The sequence below is a fragment of the Hippoglossus hippoglossus genome, chromosome 8, assembly GCF_009819705.1.
Source record: "Hippoglossus hippoglossus isolate fHipHip1 chromosome 8, fHipHip1.pri, whole genome shotgun sequence".
NCBI classification, from domain to species: Eukaryota; Metazoa; Chordata; class Actinopteri; order Pleuronectiformes; family Pleuronectidae; genus Hippoglossus; species Hippoglossus hippoglossus.
In genome coordinates, this window is record NC_047158.1 from 7,027,972 (window position 1) to 7,050,516 (window position 22,545).

The 22,545-nt window shown below is 41.3% G+C and overlaps 1 protein-coding gene across 1 annotated transcript in view; it reads left to right on the forward strand.

The window, feature by feature from the left end:
• The first annotated feature begins 406 nt into the window (after window positions 1–406).
• Window positions 407–22,545, forward strand: part of hs3st4 (heparan sulfate (glucosamine) 3-O-sulfotransferase 4) — a 76,837-nt gene continuing 54,698 nt past the window's right edge. The window contains exon 1 of the mRNA XM_034593924.1: window positions 407–1,888. Within this exon, the coding sequence (XP_034449815.1) occupies window positions 1,269–1,888 (620 nt within the window). The 5' untranslated portion in view covers window positions 407–1,268. The remainder of the gene's footprint in view (window positions 1,889–22,545) is intronic.

The window sequence follows — 22,545 nt, forward strand, 5'->3', positions numbered from 1 at the left end:
ATATTGCCGGAACACAGGATTGTTTTCTGGATGTGCTCTCTTGCGTTCCGACCCTTAACCAACATGACCCTTTATTTTAGTTTTCCTTTAAAACCCCCGCTGCTCATTATCCGGTTCAATTATTTTTTAATTTAATCTCGATAAAACTTATTTTTGTGTGTTTTTCATAAAAATGAACTTATGTAATGCTCCACAGAAAACCAGCAGGGTGCAGACATGAGCTTTCTGCAAAAAATATCATCTCCATCAAAATAATCTTGGAGATGGAGTTTTTGTAGTGAACTTTACGCAGTAAGAAACATTCCACAATGAGATCAGCTCTTATACATTCAAGCTGTGTGATCCCCAGTCTGCGTAATAGTCACAGGGATGAGAGGGAGAAGCAGCTTTCTCACTCTCTCATACACACACACACACACACACACACACACACACACACGAGCATCTGAGATTTGGAAATCTGACGTTCATAGCCCTTACTCGTGCACACATAGAGGGGGGAAGTGGGTGTACACACTAGTTGTACTGTGTGGCTCTACAGTGCTTCAGTTGAGATGAGCTCACCCAGCCGATGCGCACGTCGTAGCACCCTGCCAATGTGAGAAAGGCGCAAGGACGGCGAGCAGCAGCCCCGGGAGGCATCGGGAAGAGTGGATGCTTTTGTGCGAAGGCTGCTGTGGGGTTTTTTTTACGCACAAACTCAACAGAGAGACGCGTAAAGGATCGTGCGTATCGTTGGGGAGATTCGGTGGATTTGTAGCCTGTGTGAATGGATGAGAATCACCGACTGGACTGGACTGGACTTCGGAGCTGAGCGGCTAATGAGAGGAAGCCCACTTTGAATAAAACGCTCTTCTTTTCTTCTTTGTTCCTCTTCTTCGTAAAATGTCAGGATTTCGTCCATCACCCTCTGTCCACTTCAAGCCATGGGCTGCTCATTTGGAAGGACGCCAGACCTCCAGCCTCTCAAATCTGCAAGTTCAGTCCAATAAATTGTGACATTGTCTGTCAGCTTTTGGAATAAGAAATCGATACTGGAGAAAAGGAACGCGGCATTCTTCCCGGAATCTTAACGATCTATTTATCCCCCGTCGCCATATCCTTATAAATATGCGATTCGCTTGGATTTGCTTTGGTCCAGCTTCACGCGTTCGTAGCTGGACCGGCGCTGATAGTGACTGATTATTGCCGTTGAATTTTTTGTCAATGCAAGACTCGGGGTGGAAACATGTCTGGCCACTTCTTTGAGAGGATCACTGCTATCAGAGATGGCATTTTGGTCCAGCACTTCGGTTTTCACCTCTAAAGTGCCCCGGAAAATCTTATTCATGTTCACCCTCTCCCTCTCTGTCACCTACTTGTTCTACAGCTTGATGAGCTGCTACAACTCGCTGCAGTTCCCCCTGCAAGAGAACTACGCGTACCAGGGGCGGCTGGTGACGGAGGAGACAACTTTTGTGACATTGAGGGAGAAACTTTACTCCGCTTCCCAGGGCTTGGCCGAGTTCACCGGGGCCGAGGGGACCACCGCGGTCTCCGCCGTGCGGGACCATGCCGAGGCCGAGCAGAGGACGGTGGAGTGGATTAGGACGCAGGCGGCTCCGACTAAATCTGCGGCGGCGGCGGCGGCGGCGGCTGCTGCTGCGTATCACACCACCGCGCTGGAGAGGGAGCACCAGGAATTCAGCACCACGGACAGCGAACTCAGGGTGAACTGCACCTCGGATTACGGGGAGAAGAAACTTCCCCAGGCCATCATCATCGGGGTGAAGAAGGGGGGGACCCGAGCCCTGCTGGAGGCGCTCCGGGTGCACCCGGACGTCAGAGCCGTGGGGAACGAGCCACACTTCTTTGACAGGAACTACGAGAGGGGGCTGGACTGGTACAAGTGAGTTCACCGTTCCTCTCTGATCTCGTTGTTCAAGGACGACTGCTGCTTTTTACGCGCAAGTGTCATGCGCATGTTTTTGTTGTTTGCAAGATTTACCACCAATCACGTGCACTTTACTCTCCTGGTTAAATATTTTCCAAAGTATGCCCTTGTGTTTTTGGATTTTTTACTAGACATAATGAATCTAAAACCAAGGGTAGGAAATCAGCTTCCAAGATGGATTTGAGTCCCCTGTGAGATGAGATAATCAATCAGAGTCAGCATCAGTCCTTCTCTCAAGGTTGTCAAAGTTAATGCGTAATGTTGCCATGCAAACTCTCCAAGTCAGTCTGCAGCTGCATAAGTAAAAAACGAAACCAAGCTGCAACAACAACAACAACATCAAATCTGAATCTCCCTGATGCAAGACATTTTCAGTCTCTGCAAGTTGATTTTCAAACACAAATATGAGGTAATGACAGAATCAAACGGGGGCAACAATAATAATAATAAAAAAGTGTATAATAACAGTGTTAGAAAGTGGTTACAGTTGCAAAAATGCAAACAGAATTGACAGTGACTCTCCAAATCATTATATAACTCTGATCTGACCCTGTGATCGTTTTAATTCTCCTGCAAAACAGTTGAGTAAAATGAGTAGAATTAAAATGTTGTGTCCAACATTTTTTTGTGATTTATTATATAGTTGAGCAGCTTAATTCGAAATCCAACTTTCCAATATTATAAGGTGTATATTTATTATACATTGTACCCCATGTGAAGATGCACTTTTGTGTTAAACAGTATTTCTTCTTTGAGGGAAAATCACACTTTCCTTCAGGAGTGTTTCTCAGGTCGCGTGTACCGGAGAAACACACACAGACGAGAGTAACGAAACTAGTTTTAAGCATTTTGACTCACAATTTGACACTTCAGGCTTGTTCTTGCTTTTAATGGTAAAAATGAAAATAGACGACACATTGTGAGACAATACTTATTGGTCATTGTTGGTCATTTTTAGATGTTTCTTTGGCTTATTATTCAGTTTATTATTCCTCTGTATCTTTTACACATTCATACACACATGCATATCCATATATCACAGGAAAAGCATTCTTACATAAGAATACTGTTTGTGTCCATGTGAAACAGATTGGACTTCATACATTATGTTACACATGTAAGTGCCTAAAGAAGAACTAGTAAAGTCTTTTTTTCCCTGGTGTTAGCTCTTTCTCCTAACAGTGACGTTTTGTACTCTGTTTTCTGAGAAGTTTTATCTAAGCTTTGCAACTGGCTCTCAGGGGAGGTTGAATTGTTGACACTGATTCTCATGTGTGTGACTTGACTTTCACTTTGAGTCCAGGTTTATTAGCCAGAGAAGAACCTGTTTATCATTGCCCTGTTTACGGGAGGAAAAAAAAAATCAATTTGAGGGTTCATTCATGGTCAGTTGGTCATGGCTCAGTTGGGCGTTGTTCTCACATAATGATGTTTGACCAGGGGAATTCAGGATTTTCTAATGGAGTCAATGAGCTGATGAGAATGACTGACTGGCTGATTCAAAGTCCCCTTCTGTTTCTCCGCAGAACCGGGTCTGCTACGCCCCGTGTTTGGGTTGCGGAGCATCTGCTTTCATCTTGCTGCATAGACATGGGAGCTCTCGGCTGTTAATTTAGCCTGTGTTAATGCAAGCTGTTTCATTACGCTCACGGTGAAAGGCTCATTAGACAGGAGTATGACATGCTTACATAAATAATAGTAAGTGTGCTTGTGTGTTTTAGGGCCCCCGAGCCAAACAAATCCCTAAAAGAGCCTTAATTTTACATCTGTCTTTGTCCTGTGTGCAGTGTTCACCTCAGAATGGTGCGTTCAGGGAGGAAACAGAGATACAGGCAACATTTGTCACCAGTGGGGAGGATACACCAGGCTGAGATCTGTGCTTGTTTTCATTGTCGAAAGTGAAAAGTGAAATGGTTAAAACCAAGTTGAATCACCGTTTCTGATGAACTGATATAAAGATTCGCTTATTTGTTTGTGTCTAAATGACGCATTTTACAGTATCACTCCCCTCGGTCTGCGATGCTCTGTCTAATGTGCACTTAATGGATGTGAAAGCGTTCAACCGTTTGACATTGTAGTTGAATGGGACCAGTAATCTAATACAACGTGATTCATGGATTCTTAGTAACACCATGCGAGTGCTGGTGTTATTGCACCGTACAAATCATTTACTATCTATTCCTCACATATTCAGGCCTACTGATCTTTAGGAAGACAGTTTTGAGTTTTGGGAATTGCTATATCATTTTTTTATGATAACTCTGGAAGAAAGGAAACATCATAAAGGAAGCTCCATTTGAGTCTGATGTGATGAAGTGAGAATTTCCAAATACATGTACAGTCTACATGTTTTCCAGCTCGCCCGGAGCCTTCGCTGCTGCAGTGCACTGTGAGGTTCAGTGAAGGTCAGAGGTAGTGGCCTCACTAGCTTTCCCTGGGGAGTTGTACAGTAGATGGCCCTTGCTGACACATATCATAAAGGATCAGGTCCTCCAAGGATGCTGCCATTATCCTGGCAAATGTTTGAAATGGTCAAATGCCGGTGACAGTAAAGAAAATATGTGCTGTTCTAGGTAGGCAACACGCACCCCCACATGTGAGGTAAAGCAGCCACCAGACTGCTGCTGAAGTCTATACAGGTGGGAACTTGTAGGTTTTTCTATATGCAATCCTGAAAGATTAATCCTAATAGCACTTCATCAAGTAAAACATTTAAAAAAAAAAGATAATAATAACTTGAAATGTAATATACATATTACTCGGAGGTTTACATCTCTAATGTGTGATTTTGCTGTTCTACCTACTCTGTTGGTTGGACATAAGTGATACCTTCATAAAATACCTTCATAAAAATGATACACTGCAAATTAAATGCGTTCTTATTAGTAGACTGAAACTAATTACTTTTATTAGCAATTAATCTGCCAATGATTTTTCATTAAGTAAAAGTCAAACAAAAAAGATGTAAAGCAAAAAAAAAACGAAGCCTCATTTTTTCCAAAGATTATTTTCTCCTTGATTATTGTGTAATTATAGTTGTATCTTTTTCCTTTCAAATGACCGATCAATTAAATAATAATTTCATATGTGGTTATTAGAGAAATTCTTCTGATCCACTCTTTTGCAGCTGTCATTCAATACATCACTTTACAACAAAATTTACATATCCTTTCTTGTGACTATTTGCATGTAATTGTGTAAAGAATAGCACGATGCTGTATTTACAGTTACAGTAGGTTGATCTTCATGCTAAAAAATAAGTAAATGCTCATTTTAGCATAGTCCGAGCAAACATAGATCGACCTACTAACATTAAATTAGGAAATCCGTGATTTATGCACAGTGAAGTCCAAGATCTACGACCACTGGGAAAATGGTGCCAGACGTTTGGATCCTACAATTTTCCCATTCCCAAAGAGGAAGGATACTTACAGAGTTTTTGCTTTTTTCTGTAGAGTATGAGCTACGTGTTTCCTTTTTTTAAGGATGTGGCTTGAAGATTTTAGCTTCCTGTATAGACGCAGAAATCCACATCCATAAACATATTTTCCTAAATCCGCCACACATCTAATATTCACATCAGCGCTGCAGGTTGAATGTGGGTCTGGTGTGAGCCCCCAAAGACGGGCCCCAAATGGGTGATTGGTGCTCTCTTCCTGTTTTTAGCACTCTTGGACAGTTTCTCCAGTGTGTTTTGGGCTTACTTGAACAAGCAATTAGCAATGTAGTGCCATCATTACCATGCACAGAGGACTTTCATCAGCCAATTGGCGCTTCTAATGTTGCCTCCATTTCTGAGCAAAGAGGATGAGCCACCACCGCAAGGATTTAACTCATCTGTTCTCTTGAGCCCGTCTCAACCCGGTGCAAATGCCCGTCCTGGAATAGGAAACATTTGATGCATGATGACCAATACAGCAACTCCAGCTCCCTGCCAGTGTTCAGATACTTTCGAGGGAAGATAGCTGGCCCCATTAACTGAGCTAAAGAATGTCATTGATTGTCAGTCATATATGAAGATTTACGCTTTCTGTGGGTGAGCGTTGTCAGCAGGAATTCACGCTAGTTAGGGACTGGCCCTAATGAGGGCTTATTAGTGAGGATGACTACTTGGTATTTTCAGCATCTCTGCAGAATGCCACACAAATGATGTTTACGTTAGCGCTAACAAATAGGGTTTTAACAGAGTGACCTCCAGAGCAAGAATCTAGAAAAAAAGAGACGTCTGAAAACCCTTGTCGGGGTCATGTAGAAAACATGGCGTGATTGATTACAGTTGAATCTTCTTGGCAGAGCTGTTATTTTCGGATTTAGAAACGGTTAAACTATTAATTACAAAATAGGAAAATAAAAAAGGTATTTTCCGAGCACTTTGAAGTTTGAGTTGACTGGAAGATTAACAGTGGCAGTATCTGCCTTCTACCTTGTTAAAAATAACACCATTTTGAAAAGTGTCAGACTGTCCGTTTTAGATTAATTCGAGTTGAAAAGCGTGTGTGACGAGTTCAAATAATACAGCAGGAGGCTTGAGGGTTCTCATCTATTGAGGCTCAATGGAATTCTGCTCTGCATTGATGTGTGAACTGGCCAGTCAGTAAAGTGGGAACAGTTATATCTGTCTTTTCACAAGGAATGAGAATGGGTTCTTTCACACCGAGAGAACCTGGATTTGTAATGAGGAATGTTCTATGTTATAAAGGAATTAGTTAAATACGTCATTAAGTTATTTTAAATATAGTGGATATGTCCTAAAACATCTTAAGATTATATCAGTAAAAGCTACAATTCAAGGTAAAGAACAATGCATTTGGGGTTAGATGTATAAATATTCTAACATTAGGATTTCAGTATCCATATCTGCGAGGGTGCAAAGTTGAGATGATTCAAGAGTTAGAGATACAGTTGCATCAACACAGAACAGAATTTCATCAAGAGCCTATGTGGCAGTGAATCACAGATCTTAAAATTTCTAGCAACTCTTCCTCTGGGTTGTTGTCACTGGGGTGTGTGTAGGGGGGTACACTCAGCTCACTGCCTTGATTTTACAAGCCCTTGTGACACCCTGTGACTACAATATTGCTTAATAATTAAATTATTGGACACACTAACCTATCTGATGCAATGGCTGGAACAGGTTGTCTTTGGCTTGTCTACTGATGTCAGATGATGATGATGATGATGCTACTCACAGCGGATTTTGGCGAAAAAAACACCTCGTGCAATGTCGTGCTTGGCAATAAAACCGAACACAGCAGTGACCCCATGATCAGCTCGTTGTACAGAAAAAAAATGATCTCTCAGTTGCTTTTTTGTATTCATGAATGTTCTCGTAGGCCATGTTGGGCCCAGAAGTGGGATTTTCCCCACCCCTGTTGTAGATGCATATTAAAAACACTGGTAGCTGTCCTGAACAATGTATGGCTCCGTCAGCCTGTTGCTTACACCCAGCAGCTGCCACCTTTCGTAAAACCAAGGTTCATCACAGACTGCATGGATCCGACCCAGTGTAAAAGGATTTGTTGCCAAGCTCACCTGTTTATGAGGTGATACATCATTTACCAAAATCATAGCCCCACAGTCGGTGCTTGGCCAAATTACATTAAAAGCACATTTTGTGAAGAAAAATACAACACAAAAGCAAATCCTGATCCAAACACATTTAGTTTTAGTTGTTTAACTTTCATCAGACAAAATCCTGAACTTGACTTGCCTGATTTACAAATTGCAATAAAAACTAATCCAGCGAGGCTTCCATGTGCATACCGTTTCTTTCTCTATCCCCCCGAAAGGCCATTTGAACATAAATCAGCTAACGGTGAACCAGAACCAAAGTATTCCTGAGGTTTGCAAGCTCTAATATCTCTGTGTTATTAAAATGACACTTTAACCCCCTACGCAATAAAAGCTGAGGAGATGTGCCTATAAATCTTTGGGAACAGGGTTCTTACTCTTTTCAAGGCTGCAGAGAAACGAATCGGCGATAGCTTCCAGCTCCATGGTGATTAGTCCCAGCAGACTTTGTTTTTATCCTAGCATACACGGAAATTCGTTTTGTTTTGTTACTAGCTGCTTTTCTATCATCTGTTCCTGATGCTTCATAAGACGTGGCATTTTCAAAGGATGTCCCGTAATGAGCTTTGCCATTTTCAAGGACTTTTCTCTTTGTGTTAGTCTGATCTCATCAATAGATCCTAAATGGCTTCAGAACTTTTCCCTCCGCCGAGGCCACGCAAGAATGTCAGTTCACAACTCACGTCACCTCATCAAAAAGCTCCTTTTTGTAGTGGCAAAAAAAAAATCTCAGCTCCTTTTTTTCCAACATATTAAAGTCTACTCATGGAGGCAGTGCCAGTGTATCATGTCTGATTTAGCTGCTGTCGGACACTGAAGGAACAGTGTGTGCTGCTGCACAGTCTCCACTAACTGCAACCTCCAGTCGTACGACAGGACCTGGTGACAGGAGGTGGGTGATGTAGACATGGATCCACTGCCGGGCCCAGCAGCAGAAAGTCTAAATCCAGCGCTTATCCCTTGTTTAGCCCTGCTTTCCCACTCTCAGCTGCTCCATGGGCAGCTTAGCCCCTGACTCTTGCCACCTGACTGGGAGCCTGTGACTCCACTCAGTGGGGAGATGGAAAAGACCAAGGTGGGCCAGATCCCTATGTAGGCAGGATGCCATCCCTTCCAGCTGGGCCTGTGTGCTGCTGCAGTGCCTCCCTGTCCTGCACCTTCCCAACATGGCAGAATCTGCCTACGCCTGATAAGAATGTGCCAAGACTCACAAGGACGCACCTCTGAGTGCTCTGATGCCAGTGCCGCAGTTGAGGAATTAAACTTTTTAATTAGCAGCATACCCCTGCGCTGTCAAGAGAGTGGACCGCTTCACTTAGGTCTTTCTCATTGCCCACCCCTCTTTCCACTTGATTAAACTCCCAAGCATCGTGGAGCTCTGAGGTTCCAGTAACCACATGAGCAATCATGTTTATTTCTTGTTTGAGAATCTCTTGTATGCAGCGTCTTCTCTGCAGCATGGCACAGAAAATGTACTTATTATATCCGACAGCTAGATAGGGTTTAGCCTTTTACTCCAGCTCTACCTCTCTCTCTCTCTCTCTCACACACACACACAACAATACACCCTATAAATCAATGTATTGATCAGTAGCGCACTTCCACGTTATTCCTGTCCCCCTTCTTGAATCAACGGAACAATGGAGTCATCTACCCGATGTGTAAGAAGACTTCTTGTAAACATGCCATCGTCTGTACAGCTGATATATACACAGCAGCTCCCCATATTTTCCACTTGATGTAATTTCAGTTACATTGTTTAATAGTAATTATAATATGGAGCCCGGATTATATGGATTCTATGATAAATGTGATAAATATATATTATTATATGGTATTTAATATATTCAGTGGTGAATGGTTCAATAATTGCAGGGCATATCTGGACGTGTTGGTGCCATGGGCCACACATTAATTAGAAACCCAGTGGGGATTGACCTTTTCATTAAAAGTTTTTTAAAAACAGTTTCTTTATAATATAATATAATATTTCTTTCTTTTTTATTCATTTATTTCAGTTTAATTTGAACTTTAATCAGTTTCTGGTCTTTTTGAGATTTGGGGAATGTCGGTTCGGTTTCAGTTTCAAGTTTTACTTTTTATGTGCAAGTTAAGACAGGGTCAACAACTGAGCAGTGCAATAAATAAAATAAAATTAAATCAAGGTACAAAGAGCTTACCATAAAAAACTCAAATACAATTCAACTATATACATTCAAAAGTTGCAGTGTGACATTCGTTGCAAATGTAGTTACAACTTATGGAGTGTGTGTGAATAAGTTATCATCCTGTTTCCTTTAGAGAATAAGTTGTAGATAGAAAATATGTATGTATATGGTCTAGCGCTCATGTCTATAGTGTCAATATGAAGCTACAGCCCGGAGCGACTTATCTTAGCTTCGCATAAAATCTGAGCACTGAGAAAAGCTAGCCCATCTTTGTATTTACTTTTGTATTCAAGTGTTGACAACAATTTTTCATAGCGACTCATTGGATATGCTGGGAGGTGGATACTGTTGACCTGCCTTTGGAGAGCGGTTAGCAGTTTACCCCTAATTCCAGCCTTTGTGCTAAGCTATCTAGCATCTTGCTCCATGTAAATAAGTTACAATATAGACATGAGAATGGTATCAATCTTCACATTTGATTCTTTGTAAGAAAATGAGGAAGCATATCTTCCCAAGGGAAAGGTCATAGTTTGGCCATTTCATGCAGATCAAAGTCTTAAAGGGATAGTTTACCCAAAGATTCACTCATTATCTACTCACCTATGCCGATGGAGGGGTGGATGAAGTGTTGGCTTTTGGGTGAACTATCCCTTTAACTTTTAACCCAGTTATGTGAACCTGTAAATGATGCCGTGTCAGAGTGGATATCAAATGTTTCTATGAACATCTTATTTGTCAGTATGAACATTTTGACATTTATGTTCATTAAAAAAAAATATTTTCCTTATTGTGGCATTAAATATGAACAGCAAAACGCCGGCAGGGCTGCACTGGCAGTACCGTCCCAATTAAAACCACTCCGTTCTACAGATAGCCTGCAGACAGGTTTTTATAGAATATTAACATCGTCCCATTTTGAATTCTTCAAATCTCAGGTGAAAACTCTCTTTGTAGTTCTCTGTAGACTCGGATTTTAACAAGTGCAGCCACGAAGCTGCAACTATCCCAGCACAGTTAATTAGTGTTACTACTACCGTCCTCCCCAGGTTTGATATTTTATGCAGCAAATATCCCAATACGCTGGATCAACACCTACTGTAGAGCTCGGTGTTGAATTACCTTTCAGGAGGTTTTTCCTTTCACTCGTGTTTTGTTTTGCATGAATAGAGACTCGATTTTTTTTTCTCTCTCCATTTCATTTTCAGGATTACAGATTGGTTTGATCTTATTCTTGCGATCTGTATTGTATCGTGAGAGAATTATGGAAGGAGAAATGTGGCTCTATCCTTTTTGCATACGGACAAAAAAAAAAAAACCCTCTTGAGCAGTTAATGGGTGTAACCAATTTCATCCTGCCTTCGGTCCTGCTCAGAATTCATGTGCATTCCTCCTCTCTCACACACATTCATCTCTTTCTCTTGCCCTGCTGTAGCCAGACTCTGATGCTCTCAAGTGGAAGTCTATTTTACTTATGGTAAGAATTTAATTCACTGTTTTTTTACCCCACTTTCATTGCTGTGAAGTGGCCGTGGGTTATGGACCGCCATCAAGGCTCACATCCACTTTATTTTTGTGTCCATCAAAAGAGCCACATAAAATTCAGAGCAGCCCTCTCCTCCACTGTGGCTGGGATAGAAGGGAGGACTTGTGCTTGTGTTTTTGTTCCGCGACATGGACAGATTGTCTGAAAATGAAAGACACTGCTTCATCTGTTAAATAATTTATTTTGGACCCAAAATAAAGTATAAGCTAAAGTCATTTTATGCTCAAAGGGATTCATCTCTCCCAGAAGATCATTTGCATGCAACAGAATTGCCGTGATGTGATTCTAGTCTGGAGGAACAATGATTCTGTTCGGCAGAATGCTGGTTTACACACGTCTTTAAATCTCTGCAAATAAGACTACCTTGGGACAAATACGCATGTCAATCATACTTGTCAAGATTCCAATTCTCCTTCCTCATCTCCTGAAGCAGTTACGCTGCTCATGCTCCTTATTGGCTGCGAGGGATGGGGTCTCATGACACAAGCTGATGCATTTGTTCAGTCAAAGGGAAAACCCTGACAGGAATGGTCACGGAGCCAAGATACAGGGACTGCTGGGAGTTTGTTTCAAATGTGTGTCCATGAGCTGATCGGTGCTTCTATAGTGTGCTATGCCGAGGGATGGGGAGAATAGAAATGTTGGGTTTTCCCACCAGTATAGGCGGCGTTATCACATGAGCATTACAGAGCAGATATATGCAGCAGTATGCAGGATATTGCATATTTTTTTTCCTCTAATGAAGAAAATGCTATTTTGTCAAGGCACAACAAATACGCAAATTAGGCCAATTCTACAGGATTCTCCTTTTTCACCAATTACCTTCTTTTTCAAGAACTTGACACAAACAATAAGTTGGAACCATCCATAGAGTTGATCCTTGGATCCAAACCCGTCTCCAGTTCGGCGACACCCTGACAGCCTGACTTAATTCAATTATGGCTGCGCGATGCGTTGAGACTCCGGAGGTGCGAGCTAATTCCTCTGTTTACACCCATGAGTCACTGTCACAAACAAAGACAAACACACTTATTGGCTTCCAGGATCTTGTCTGCTGTAATTGTCCCATTGCCTTTGAAGTTTCTCATCGCTTTATGTTGTTTACTTATTCATGCTCTTTCTCTCCCTCAAAGCACCATGGGGTATTCCATTGGAATAATTTTAGCACAGTGTGAAACAATGCGTGAGCTCACTATTAGACGTGTAAACTGCACTCAGAAACACTTCGTTCATACGGCGGAGACGCTGCTGTGCTGGACCCGACTGGCGCTCGGGAAGAGCAACTCCTCAATCAGCAAAAGCCGGATTTCAGAACCGTGTTTCAAAAACATGCTGCTGCTGTCTCTGCCACCAGCACTCGGGTTCGTTAAGTTGTAAGTCCTTAACACAAGCTGTGGCATTTGCCAAACTCCCGTGAGATTCGGATTAAGCCAGTGAAATGCAAAAAGGACGTTTTTTAGGGATTATGCTAATTGCTAATTGCTGTATCAGGAAGTGATTGTTTTTCCTGGATAATTTGGATTATGCGTTAGAGATTTAAGAGAGAGTCGACGTGTTCTGCTTTTATAATCAGGATGTTACTTCCTCTCAATTATAAAGCCAACTCGTCCCATGTGGGGCCTTTGAAATGTGTGATACTTCTCTATATTGTATATTGTCTGTATTGTCTGTATTGCACCCAAACACAATTAAATCACTTTCTGTTGAAGTAGTTCTCAAAATACAGCGTTAGTGCTGCCCCAGGGATGATGGGAAAATGTTGTTAAGACCTTCACAGCCTCTTTTTATCATGGTTTTATAAAGCCAACATTCACAGCTCATGTTTACTACAGTCATCCAAAAATATAAAACCCACACTAATGCAATATTCTTTGAAAGGACTTAAATTGTGAACAGATATTTTTAGAAATTAAAAAACAGAGTTGGAATCATATATTAAACACTAATATTATTTTTTTTGTACATCATGGTAAGAGCCCTGCTTGCTGCCAAAGCCCTCCGTTGGCAGCCAAAGGATACTGATGGAATCAGACACTTTCTCTCTTTCCAATTTTATCCGTTTCTTAAATGTTTATTCTGGACATGAACGTCAGAAAGTGCATTTTTCGTGGGTATTATAATTTGATCGGTACAGTCATAGTCCCGGTGGAATCCCGGCGAGCTGCTTGCTCAGCTTGAGCATGGAGAAGGTGATGGAGAGGTTTAGAATATAAAAAAAATTAGATTCTTCTGAAGTTAACATATGACAAACCTTGCATAGCCAACCTTGACACAACCCTGTAAACAAATTAACTGAAAGCTTGAGATAAGAGACTCATTATTGGAATATCGCTGTGGGTTGTTCGTTCAAATTCTTTAAAGAAAGTTTGTATTTTGTGTACCAGGGGTCAAGGTCTGTATCGTAGCTGTAACCTTTGACGATAGCTGAAAAAGCAATACTGCACCATTTTAGCATTGCACTCTCTAACACTCACAAAATTCTCAAGATCAATGTAGAGGAACCAGAGATCTTGTTTTTTTATTCAACACTTTCTTCCTCCTCGCCAAAACCTTGCACTTGCATTGCTTCATTGATTTGTAAAAAAAGTATAAAACCACCTTAAAGCACCAATGTCTACAGTTTTCACAGCATAGTTCTGGTTATGATGATGGTAAAAGTCTGTTTTCTTCAGTCCATTCATTCTCTGCGCCTGTATTTGAACGACCACTAGAAGTTACCAAACTGAGATATTTTTTAGTTAAACACATGTGAAAAGATCAGAAAAAACTCCTTTGAGTCATGAAATAATTTTCCAAAATAACCACCAAAAACATCTTGATTTCTTCTGTCATTTTATAAGAAACTGAATAAGTTAAAAAGCTTATGTCAGCCCGATGAACTACACTGTGGAAACATTACTATTGATTTATGCCTTTAGACCCTTCTGACCCCTTCTGTTGACCTTTACCATTTCTCCACTGTGACTAAGGAACTATGACTTTCAGACAAAAAGGGTTTGCTGAAAATCTAAAAGCAAAATACTTTATTTCTGAATGTCTTCCTCGTGAATACAGGAAGATTAAAAAGATAGGAGACAACTCAATGTGTATACAATTATCTGTGAGGGGGAAAACTGTAAAAACATGCCAGGCTTCTTTCAGACAATTACGATCCTTGACTTATTTTGGGCTCTTTCTTCATACGGTATGTCGACTGCATCTGGTTTTTCATTCACATGCATTTTAAGTATTCACAGGGTGAATCCCCCAATAGCCGCCTTCTTCTCTAATCGACCTCTAGTTTGTTTCATGTCTACACGACGGGAAGAGGGAGAATCTTAAGTATGAATTGATTTTTGAATGAGCATACATTTACTTTTTAACACCTGCAGAACACTGGGGCTGTGCTGTACAGCAAACAGGCCGTCCTAATTGGTTTGAGTAATGGACAAGGACATGCTCTCTGTCTTTGGACTCAAGGTCACTTCGCCATCACAGCCTTAAGCTGTGTCCTCTGGTCTTTATAAAAGGACCAACTTACCATGAAAGTGTATCTGGGCCGAGGTGAGAAGGTAGCTGCTGTGACTAATGGGTTTATTTAATTCAATTTATTGCTCCAGCCGCTGCATCATATGAGACATGCTGGTCACTGTAAGATTGAGGTTTCTTCATGAAAGAAAGAGAGATTAACCCCCGCCACAAAAGGGCAGAATACACTCTCATGTCATGCTGGATTTTCGTGCCGAGATAGCTGGATGTATAAATCTGCAGAACTAAATGAATATAGGTTTGTGGTGAAATGGGGCTCTCAAGCTTATTTCGTACAAGCCTTCTAATCAGCGTCACGCTGGGACTATGCTCGCTGGGCTGGGAATCTGTAATAAATGAGGGCTTTGTCAACATGTCCACTGTGGGATGCAGGGAAAGCAGTGTCAATGTGTCAGCCCAAAAGCACTCCAGCATATTTGTCCAAGTGAAATGTTTAGTATTCAGCGCTATCTTTTTCATCTATTATGCATGTGTATGGATTGAGGATGGCATTCTGTTTTCACCCTCAGCATATTGTATTAATTCCTCCTTAATATCATTATGTCGGCTGCGTGTCAGACCATATCTGCCTCTTAGCACATTGTCCCCCGTTGACGTTTTTCCAAATTTTCCGATAGAATTTGTCCAACACTAAAGAAGGTGCTCGTGTGTCGCAGTTCGGAGCAGATAGCTCTCCTTTTAAATTTGTAAGACGCCTCATTTTTACCGGAATAAACACGTACACTCTGCACATTGGGTAAACTCAACCGAGGCTTCAGGGTTTCGAAGATTAATGTGCCGTGATAATTAGTTAAGCAACAGAGGAATGCCAGAGGACGGAATTTCACACCTTGAGCTTTGGTAATATACGGCATAATTTACTTTGGTTGTAATGTGCATATGTTGCTTCATGTTATTTCATGGTCCTGGAGTTGTACTGTCACGTCTGAACAGATGGATCATCACACAGAGGCACAATGGCTGCCACTTATTACAAAATGACTGTTTGTGGAGTTATTTTCGTCATTGTGTTTGTGGGCACGCGTCGTGTGTAGCACTGACATGATAATTGGAGGCTCTCGTGTCAAAGTAAGTGTTTAACAGGATGTTTCCGACAGATTACTTTCAAATCTATTTTGATTTCAGATTCCTTTCATTATCCTTTACTGATGGAGAAATACACACAGTATCTTCTTCCCGGTCAGAGTCCTGGCATCACATATTTTCAGCATCGGCATCCCAGAGAACGTTCGTGCTCTCCGACAAGCGGATATGACGCTGTAATCCCAAGAACAACAGCAAACCCCAGCCAACAGGACGTTCATCACTCCATTTTCCTTGCTGCATGTTGGACGCCGCTGAATGCGCCGCCGGTCTTCCGGGCCGCCGAGCGGCGCGGTGTCTTTTTATCCCGCCAGCTAGCTGATTGCTGGTAATTGCTTTCACCTGGCTTCCCAGGTGTAAACCACTTCCTGATTACATGTTCAGAGCGAAAAACCAGCGGGCCTTCGGGTCCGGAGGCCTGGAACGAGAACTAACCACTCATCTTAAACACTCATCTACTTCCAATCCCATCTACTCTAATTGCTCTCCAACAATTCAGCAAATGTTCTCTTTTTAAAGCACGGTTTAGGATTACATTACTCCATAATTGCAGCTTAAACACTGAACATCACATACATATTATACATATATATATATATATATATATATATATATATATGTGAGGGAAAGAAGAAAAAATAAATGTTTATATATATATATATATGTGTAAGTCTATTCTTTAGTTCACATGCTTCTGATTTATAATGAGACAGGGGTGTGTGCAGACACATCACTGAGGCTAACCCCCTGCCCTGGATAAGTGCTAACCCACAGAATCAGACATGGCCCTTTTTCCTCCATGACTTCAATGCTATTGTTCCCCGAGTCATTCTTTTCAACTTCATAAAAACCCCCACAACAATGTCCGTTGCTTTTTCTGTCAGTTCTTCTAAAGCACCAGAGATGTTCTGCAGGGAAAATTAATGTCATCATCCAGCCTCCTGTTGCTCACTTAAAGAGAGAGGGGAGGCTTGAGTCCTTCTGCAGCGGCTGCGTGTTCGGTTTCGGCGCGGCCGTTTGCTGAATCTTCCCACATTCTCTCTGCACAATTCTCACTCTTGTTCATGGTGAACCCCATTTTAATTTTGAGAAAATTGAAGGGAAAGTTGGTTACTTTTTCATCATGGAATTTATAACTTTCTCTTTTTAATATTATTAAATAATGTCAAACGATTTTCACCTCACTCTTATTCAGGATGAGCCCCACTGTCTGCATGTCACGTTTCAGAAGATTTTACTGGAGAACATTTTAGAAAATTAAAGGGAAATTCGTCAGGAATTGCTCTTGAAAAATGTCTCTGTTTATCGCAGAGATAAAAAAGATCCGCCCTGCTTACAGTCCTATCAATAAAGCAAAAATGCACATAAAAATATCTTTAAAAAGAGAGGGGGGCGGCTCTCGGAGCAATGAGCATGTCAAACTCTCCCTCTCTTGACTGGAGGAAGTGTAGGGGGACAGTAAAGAGTTTGCAGTGTGGTTGATAGGGAAGATATACAATATAAAAATTATATTATAAAATTATATGTAGCCTGTATGCTCGTGAAAATAATTTACAAAAGGCAACTTCACAATCTCCTGCAATATGCAGATAAATGTGATATCACCACAGAGGAAGAGGCACACTGCATTTGACATGTGGTCATGTACGGCAAAGTGGATAGAATGATGGTTAGTTGGGTTTCCATCTAAATAAATCTCAAATTTTAACCTAATTTCCAGAAATAAAAACCTTAATTCGCCATAACACTGTTCACTGTTATATCAAATAACTGGAGTTATATTATTTATAATACAACCCTAGTTCATGTACTAATTTGAGGAAGGTGACCGTGTCTTTGTCGCTCCACACAGATCAGATGTGCCACTATTGTCTCTTCAGTTGAGCAGAAGCTTCAGTTAACATTCAGCTCCCAATGCTCCGTGTTACATCATGATTTGTTTGCCAGGTCGGTTTCCACTGCAGTTTGTCTCATTTTGCTTCTGTTGATGCATCAACTTTTCCACCTCAGCCAACATTTCCACTCACTCACTTTTTATTCACAAAATTGTGCATAAAAAACAAATATGTGGGAAATCACAAAGAGAAACAGATTTTTATTTCCTCCTTTGTATTTTATTTTACTACAGTGTAAATGATGCCTGTGTATGGTTGACTAAGTGTTCCCACTTCCTGTGGAGTTTGTTTTTCTTTTCTCCGCAACCAACCGACCAATCAAAACTGGGTCCATTAAGAGTCTTCTCATCCAGTAACATCTGGTCGACAATCTTCAGAGGAAAACACACTGTTACAGGAAATTAGACACTAACTTCAGAAGAATATGAACTCAACTGTAAAGGCAATATTCACTGAAATTAAATAGTAACATATCAAACAGGAGGAAGTCATATAATGGCCCGGGCTTGGTCTACATGTGGGCAGCTTGCAAATACATGTTGTACTTTAATTTAATACATTTGACAGTATAATCTTGACATTTTCAACACGTCATCGTTCTGACGAAATTATCTTTCGTTTTATTGTCTTTTTTCAGTCACTTTGGTTGCATGTCTACATCCACTTTGCTTTTGTCATCCTTTCAATCATTAAGAGACTGATTCCCCTAAAAAAACTGTAAAAGAAATCTGTCAACGGTGCGACTGCATGATACACATCTTAATCAAAGTATTTTCCAACAGTAGGTTGCTAGCTAGCTTCTGTTCTTTCCTGCAGCAAAGTAGATTGAAACACGCACCCAATGGCAGGTGCAGTCTGTCTCTGGTGCGTCAGGCTAATAAGACAATACAAGGTTCATGCAAACATTGTGAGTTGACAGACAGGTCAAGCAGATGTGAATAGGAGTCAATAGACTGTTTGGCTAGTTGGGGCGCCGCACCGGCAGCCTTTGTTTGCCTATAGTGACACAGCTCAGGGGAAGTACAGTTGCTGGGTTCACGCACGCCCACGGTGACGACGGAGTCTGTGAGAAGAGAGGTTGTGGAGCAGATGGCGAGTGTGTGACGACTGTAGGCCTTTTTTTTTTCCACAGCAGACATTTTGTCACAGTAGGAGAGGTCCAGGTGTTCCTGATAGCATTACCCCTGCTCGGTTCAATTCAAGAGTCCCTGTAATCAATCGCATTATTTACACCGACAGCAAAATGTCTTCCAGGAAACCAAATCAACACAATGGCGCTGTCGAGTCGACACAACGGGAAATCTCAGCTTTGAGCCATATTTCTTGATCCAGGGAGAATGTTGTTGAGAATTGATAAACATATAAACTGTTGCCAGGTTTTTATCATTCTATGTATATTGTGGTATTTTAAACTATTTTAGGGGAGGATAAAAATTCACCCCCGTGTTAAAGTTACATCTGAGAAACTGCTGCTTCAACAACCAGTAGATGACACAACTTAATCAATAGTTTAACCTGCACAATGCTTCACACAGATTAAATTCTTTTCACATTGGCACTGCTCCATACTCAGTGTCTAATCAGGCAAAGGCTTTCTGCAGTCAGTGTTGGCTCCTTTCTGATTTTGTAGTTTAAATTGCCCCTTTTTTTGGCTTTGGGGTTTTTCCTCTTTCCTTCAGTGTGTCATATATTGTAAGCAGTTGAAACTTCTGCTAAATTATAAAGGCCAAAATTTACTTTACAAGCATCTACACCTTCAAGAAACTTATAATCTGCCTGCTTACCAGCTAGTGGGGCTCAAAGGATACCATTGTTACACTGGCTACATTGCTGTTAGAGCACAGTCACACATACATGAATGCAGGTGAATGTCGCAGGGGGCAAAGTTCACCAGAGTTGAGATTGCCACAGGTTGACCACCTCTACATTTGTGTATGTGTGACCGTCCCCTTAAGATTACATTACATTACAAGATGATCACAAAGCCTCCAACCCAGGTCCCGACAGCTTGCATCAGGTATCCAAACTCTAATGAGTATGGGCCTACACTTTGCATTTGAATTGGTGCTAAATAGCAAATAACAACATGCTAACAAGCAGAACTTAGATAGTAAACTATTCTTTAGTTCCCATGCTTCTGATTTATAATGAGACAGGGGGGTGTGCAGACACATCACTGAGGCTAACCCCCTGCCCTGGATAAGTGCTAACCCACAGAGTCAGACATGGCCCTTTTTCCTCCATGACTTCATTGCTATTGTTCCCTGAGTCATTCTTTTCAACTTCATAAAAACCCCCACAACAATGTCCGTTGCTTTTTCTGTCAGTTTTTCTAAAGCACCAGAGATGTTCTGCAGGGAAAATTAATGTCATCATCCAGCCTCCTGTTGCTCACTTAAAGAGAGAGGGGGGGCTTGAGTCCTTCTGCAGCGGCTGCGTGTTCGGTTTCGACGCAGCCGTTTGCTGAATCTTCCCACATTCTCTCTGCACAATTCTCACACTCTTGTTCATGGTGAACCCCAATTTAAATTTTGAGAAAATTGAAGGGAAAGTTGGCTACTTTTTCATCATGGAATTCATAACTTTCTCTTTTTAATATTATTTTTAAAAAATCATTAAATAGCTGACAAACGATTTTCACCTCACTCTTATTCAGGATGACCCCCACTGTCTGCATGTTAAGTTTCAGGAGATTTGACTGGAGAACATTTTAGAAAATTAGAGGGAAAGTCGTCAGGAACTGCTCTTGAAAAATGTCTCAAATAACAACATGCTAACAAGCAGAGCTTAGATAGTAAACACTGAATGTGCTGAGCAGCAGCATGTTAGCACTTGTGAACAGTTTGACGACAGAAGAGATAATACAATTCAGCTGCTCGAATAAAAACCTTGAGTTGTTGTCGAGGAAGGGAATAAAAGATGTTTTGTGTTACATGATATCAAACCTCACAGCATTTTCAAAGGATTAGCAAACAGCTGCTTCTGTTGTACTGACAAATGATGGCGGACTTCTGTGTTGGCTTCCTCTGCACGAGAGAAGCATCTGGGTGTGATTTCAGCCGCCCCCTGTGCTGGTGTTGTGGTTTGTTTGTTTTGGAGCAGGTTCAGTGCCATAGCTGGCCTCTTTATTACCACATTCCCTAATGCCTTGATTTAATGCACTCTCAGAGGTCAGAAATTGTGCTGGCAGCCACAGACCACTTCCTTCAACGCCGCCTCATTAATAACGGCAAATAAATCAAGGCACACTGTGACTTTCCTCACTTGCATATCGGCGCGTTTGGGAGCGCTATGGGGACATCTTTATTACATCGAGGAAGTATATCACCAAACACTCATCTGTTTACACCTCGATCCCGAGTCCAGAAACATGTGGTCCATGTCCAAATTAATTAAAGTCCCTATTCCCCGTAGGACACTTACATTTGCATACCATTAGAAATCCTCAGAGGGCCTCAAAGTGATTTGTGGGAGATTCATAAGGCCATGTAATGTTGACTCACTGAGCAAACTCCTCAAAAAACTATTATTTGTCAATTTCTAATGAACTCGGGCAAACATACACATATCGGGAATTTAATGTATGGTTTGAACACACACACACCAACATGATAGTAAATCACTACTGTTTGTAGCTGAGTGAGTGATTCAGGTTTGTTACATGTTTGGAATGAAATGTGAAAGGAGTCGCTGAGCGAGTGGCACGGTGCCTCTGCGGCAGCCTGAGTTCTGCACGTATCCGATTTTGTTTCATCGTACAATAATACAGATGTGGTCAAACAGAAAATGTTTTTTTCTTCTTAACAACTCGTGTGTTTATCTTAATTTGACCCTCCATTTTCAATTTAACCCAGCAAGCACTTTCCGTTTTCCTCAAGTGCAAAATGCGCCCGTTCAAAACCTTCATGTGTCTTGTTGAGATAAAACGTTGAATGATTCCAAACATCTTCTCCTGCTGGCTGTAACAGTCGGTTTATTTGTGGCACAGGCGCAAACTATTTTTAAATGATTATATAGAGACGCTGTGTCCTGCTGTTTCTTTTAAATGAGTGAAATGACTAAAAATGGGCCACCAGACGACTTCAGGAGAAGAGTCTCGAGAATGACACAAGATGCTCACTGTTTCCCTAACTGACCCGAATTGGACCAGAAAGCCCGTGTTTGGACTTGTTCTAGCTGTGGCTGCAAAAACCAACATGTCTTCCTGGAAGGGATTTTTTTTTTTTAAACTCGAAATTTATAGCAAACGTTGAATCACCGAGGCGAGTGCGAGATAGGTTGCGTATTTTAGTTCTAGATACTTCGGGGACGTAAACCTCTTGGCAAGGTTTCTCTCAGGGCGTTTGCTTTTACAGAAGCGCCTGAGATTGGATAAATAAATAAATAAGAGCATGAAGATGAAAAAAAAAAAAGAACATGCACAGGACACCGGCTCTATGCTTACACAGTCATCTATATTGTTTATGTGCCATTAATCTCATGCAGCAGTCTCCCTTCACTTTTCACATGAAAGCATAAATTGCTTCAGGCTACTCTCATGCAACAATGATTCATACTGTCTGTACTGTAACAGGGGGGGGGGGAGGAGGCTCTGTATTCATGGAAGACTCCCTGAGACTTTAAGAATCAGTCTGGAAGAGGCAAAAAAGATAAAATAATGCATAGGACACCACTGTTCACGCTTGGAGACATTTTATTATACATAATCATGATGTTGTGGGAATAAATTCAGCCTCGAGTAGAATATTAACTCTTGCTTCTTCTAGAAATTAAGCAGAAGTAATCAAAGACTCTGCATTAATTACATACATGAACAAAGGAATC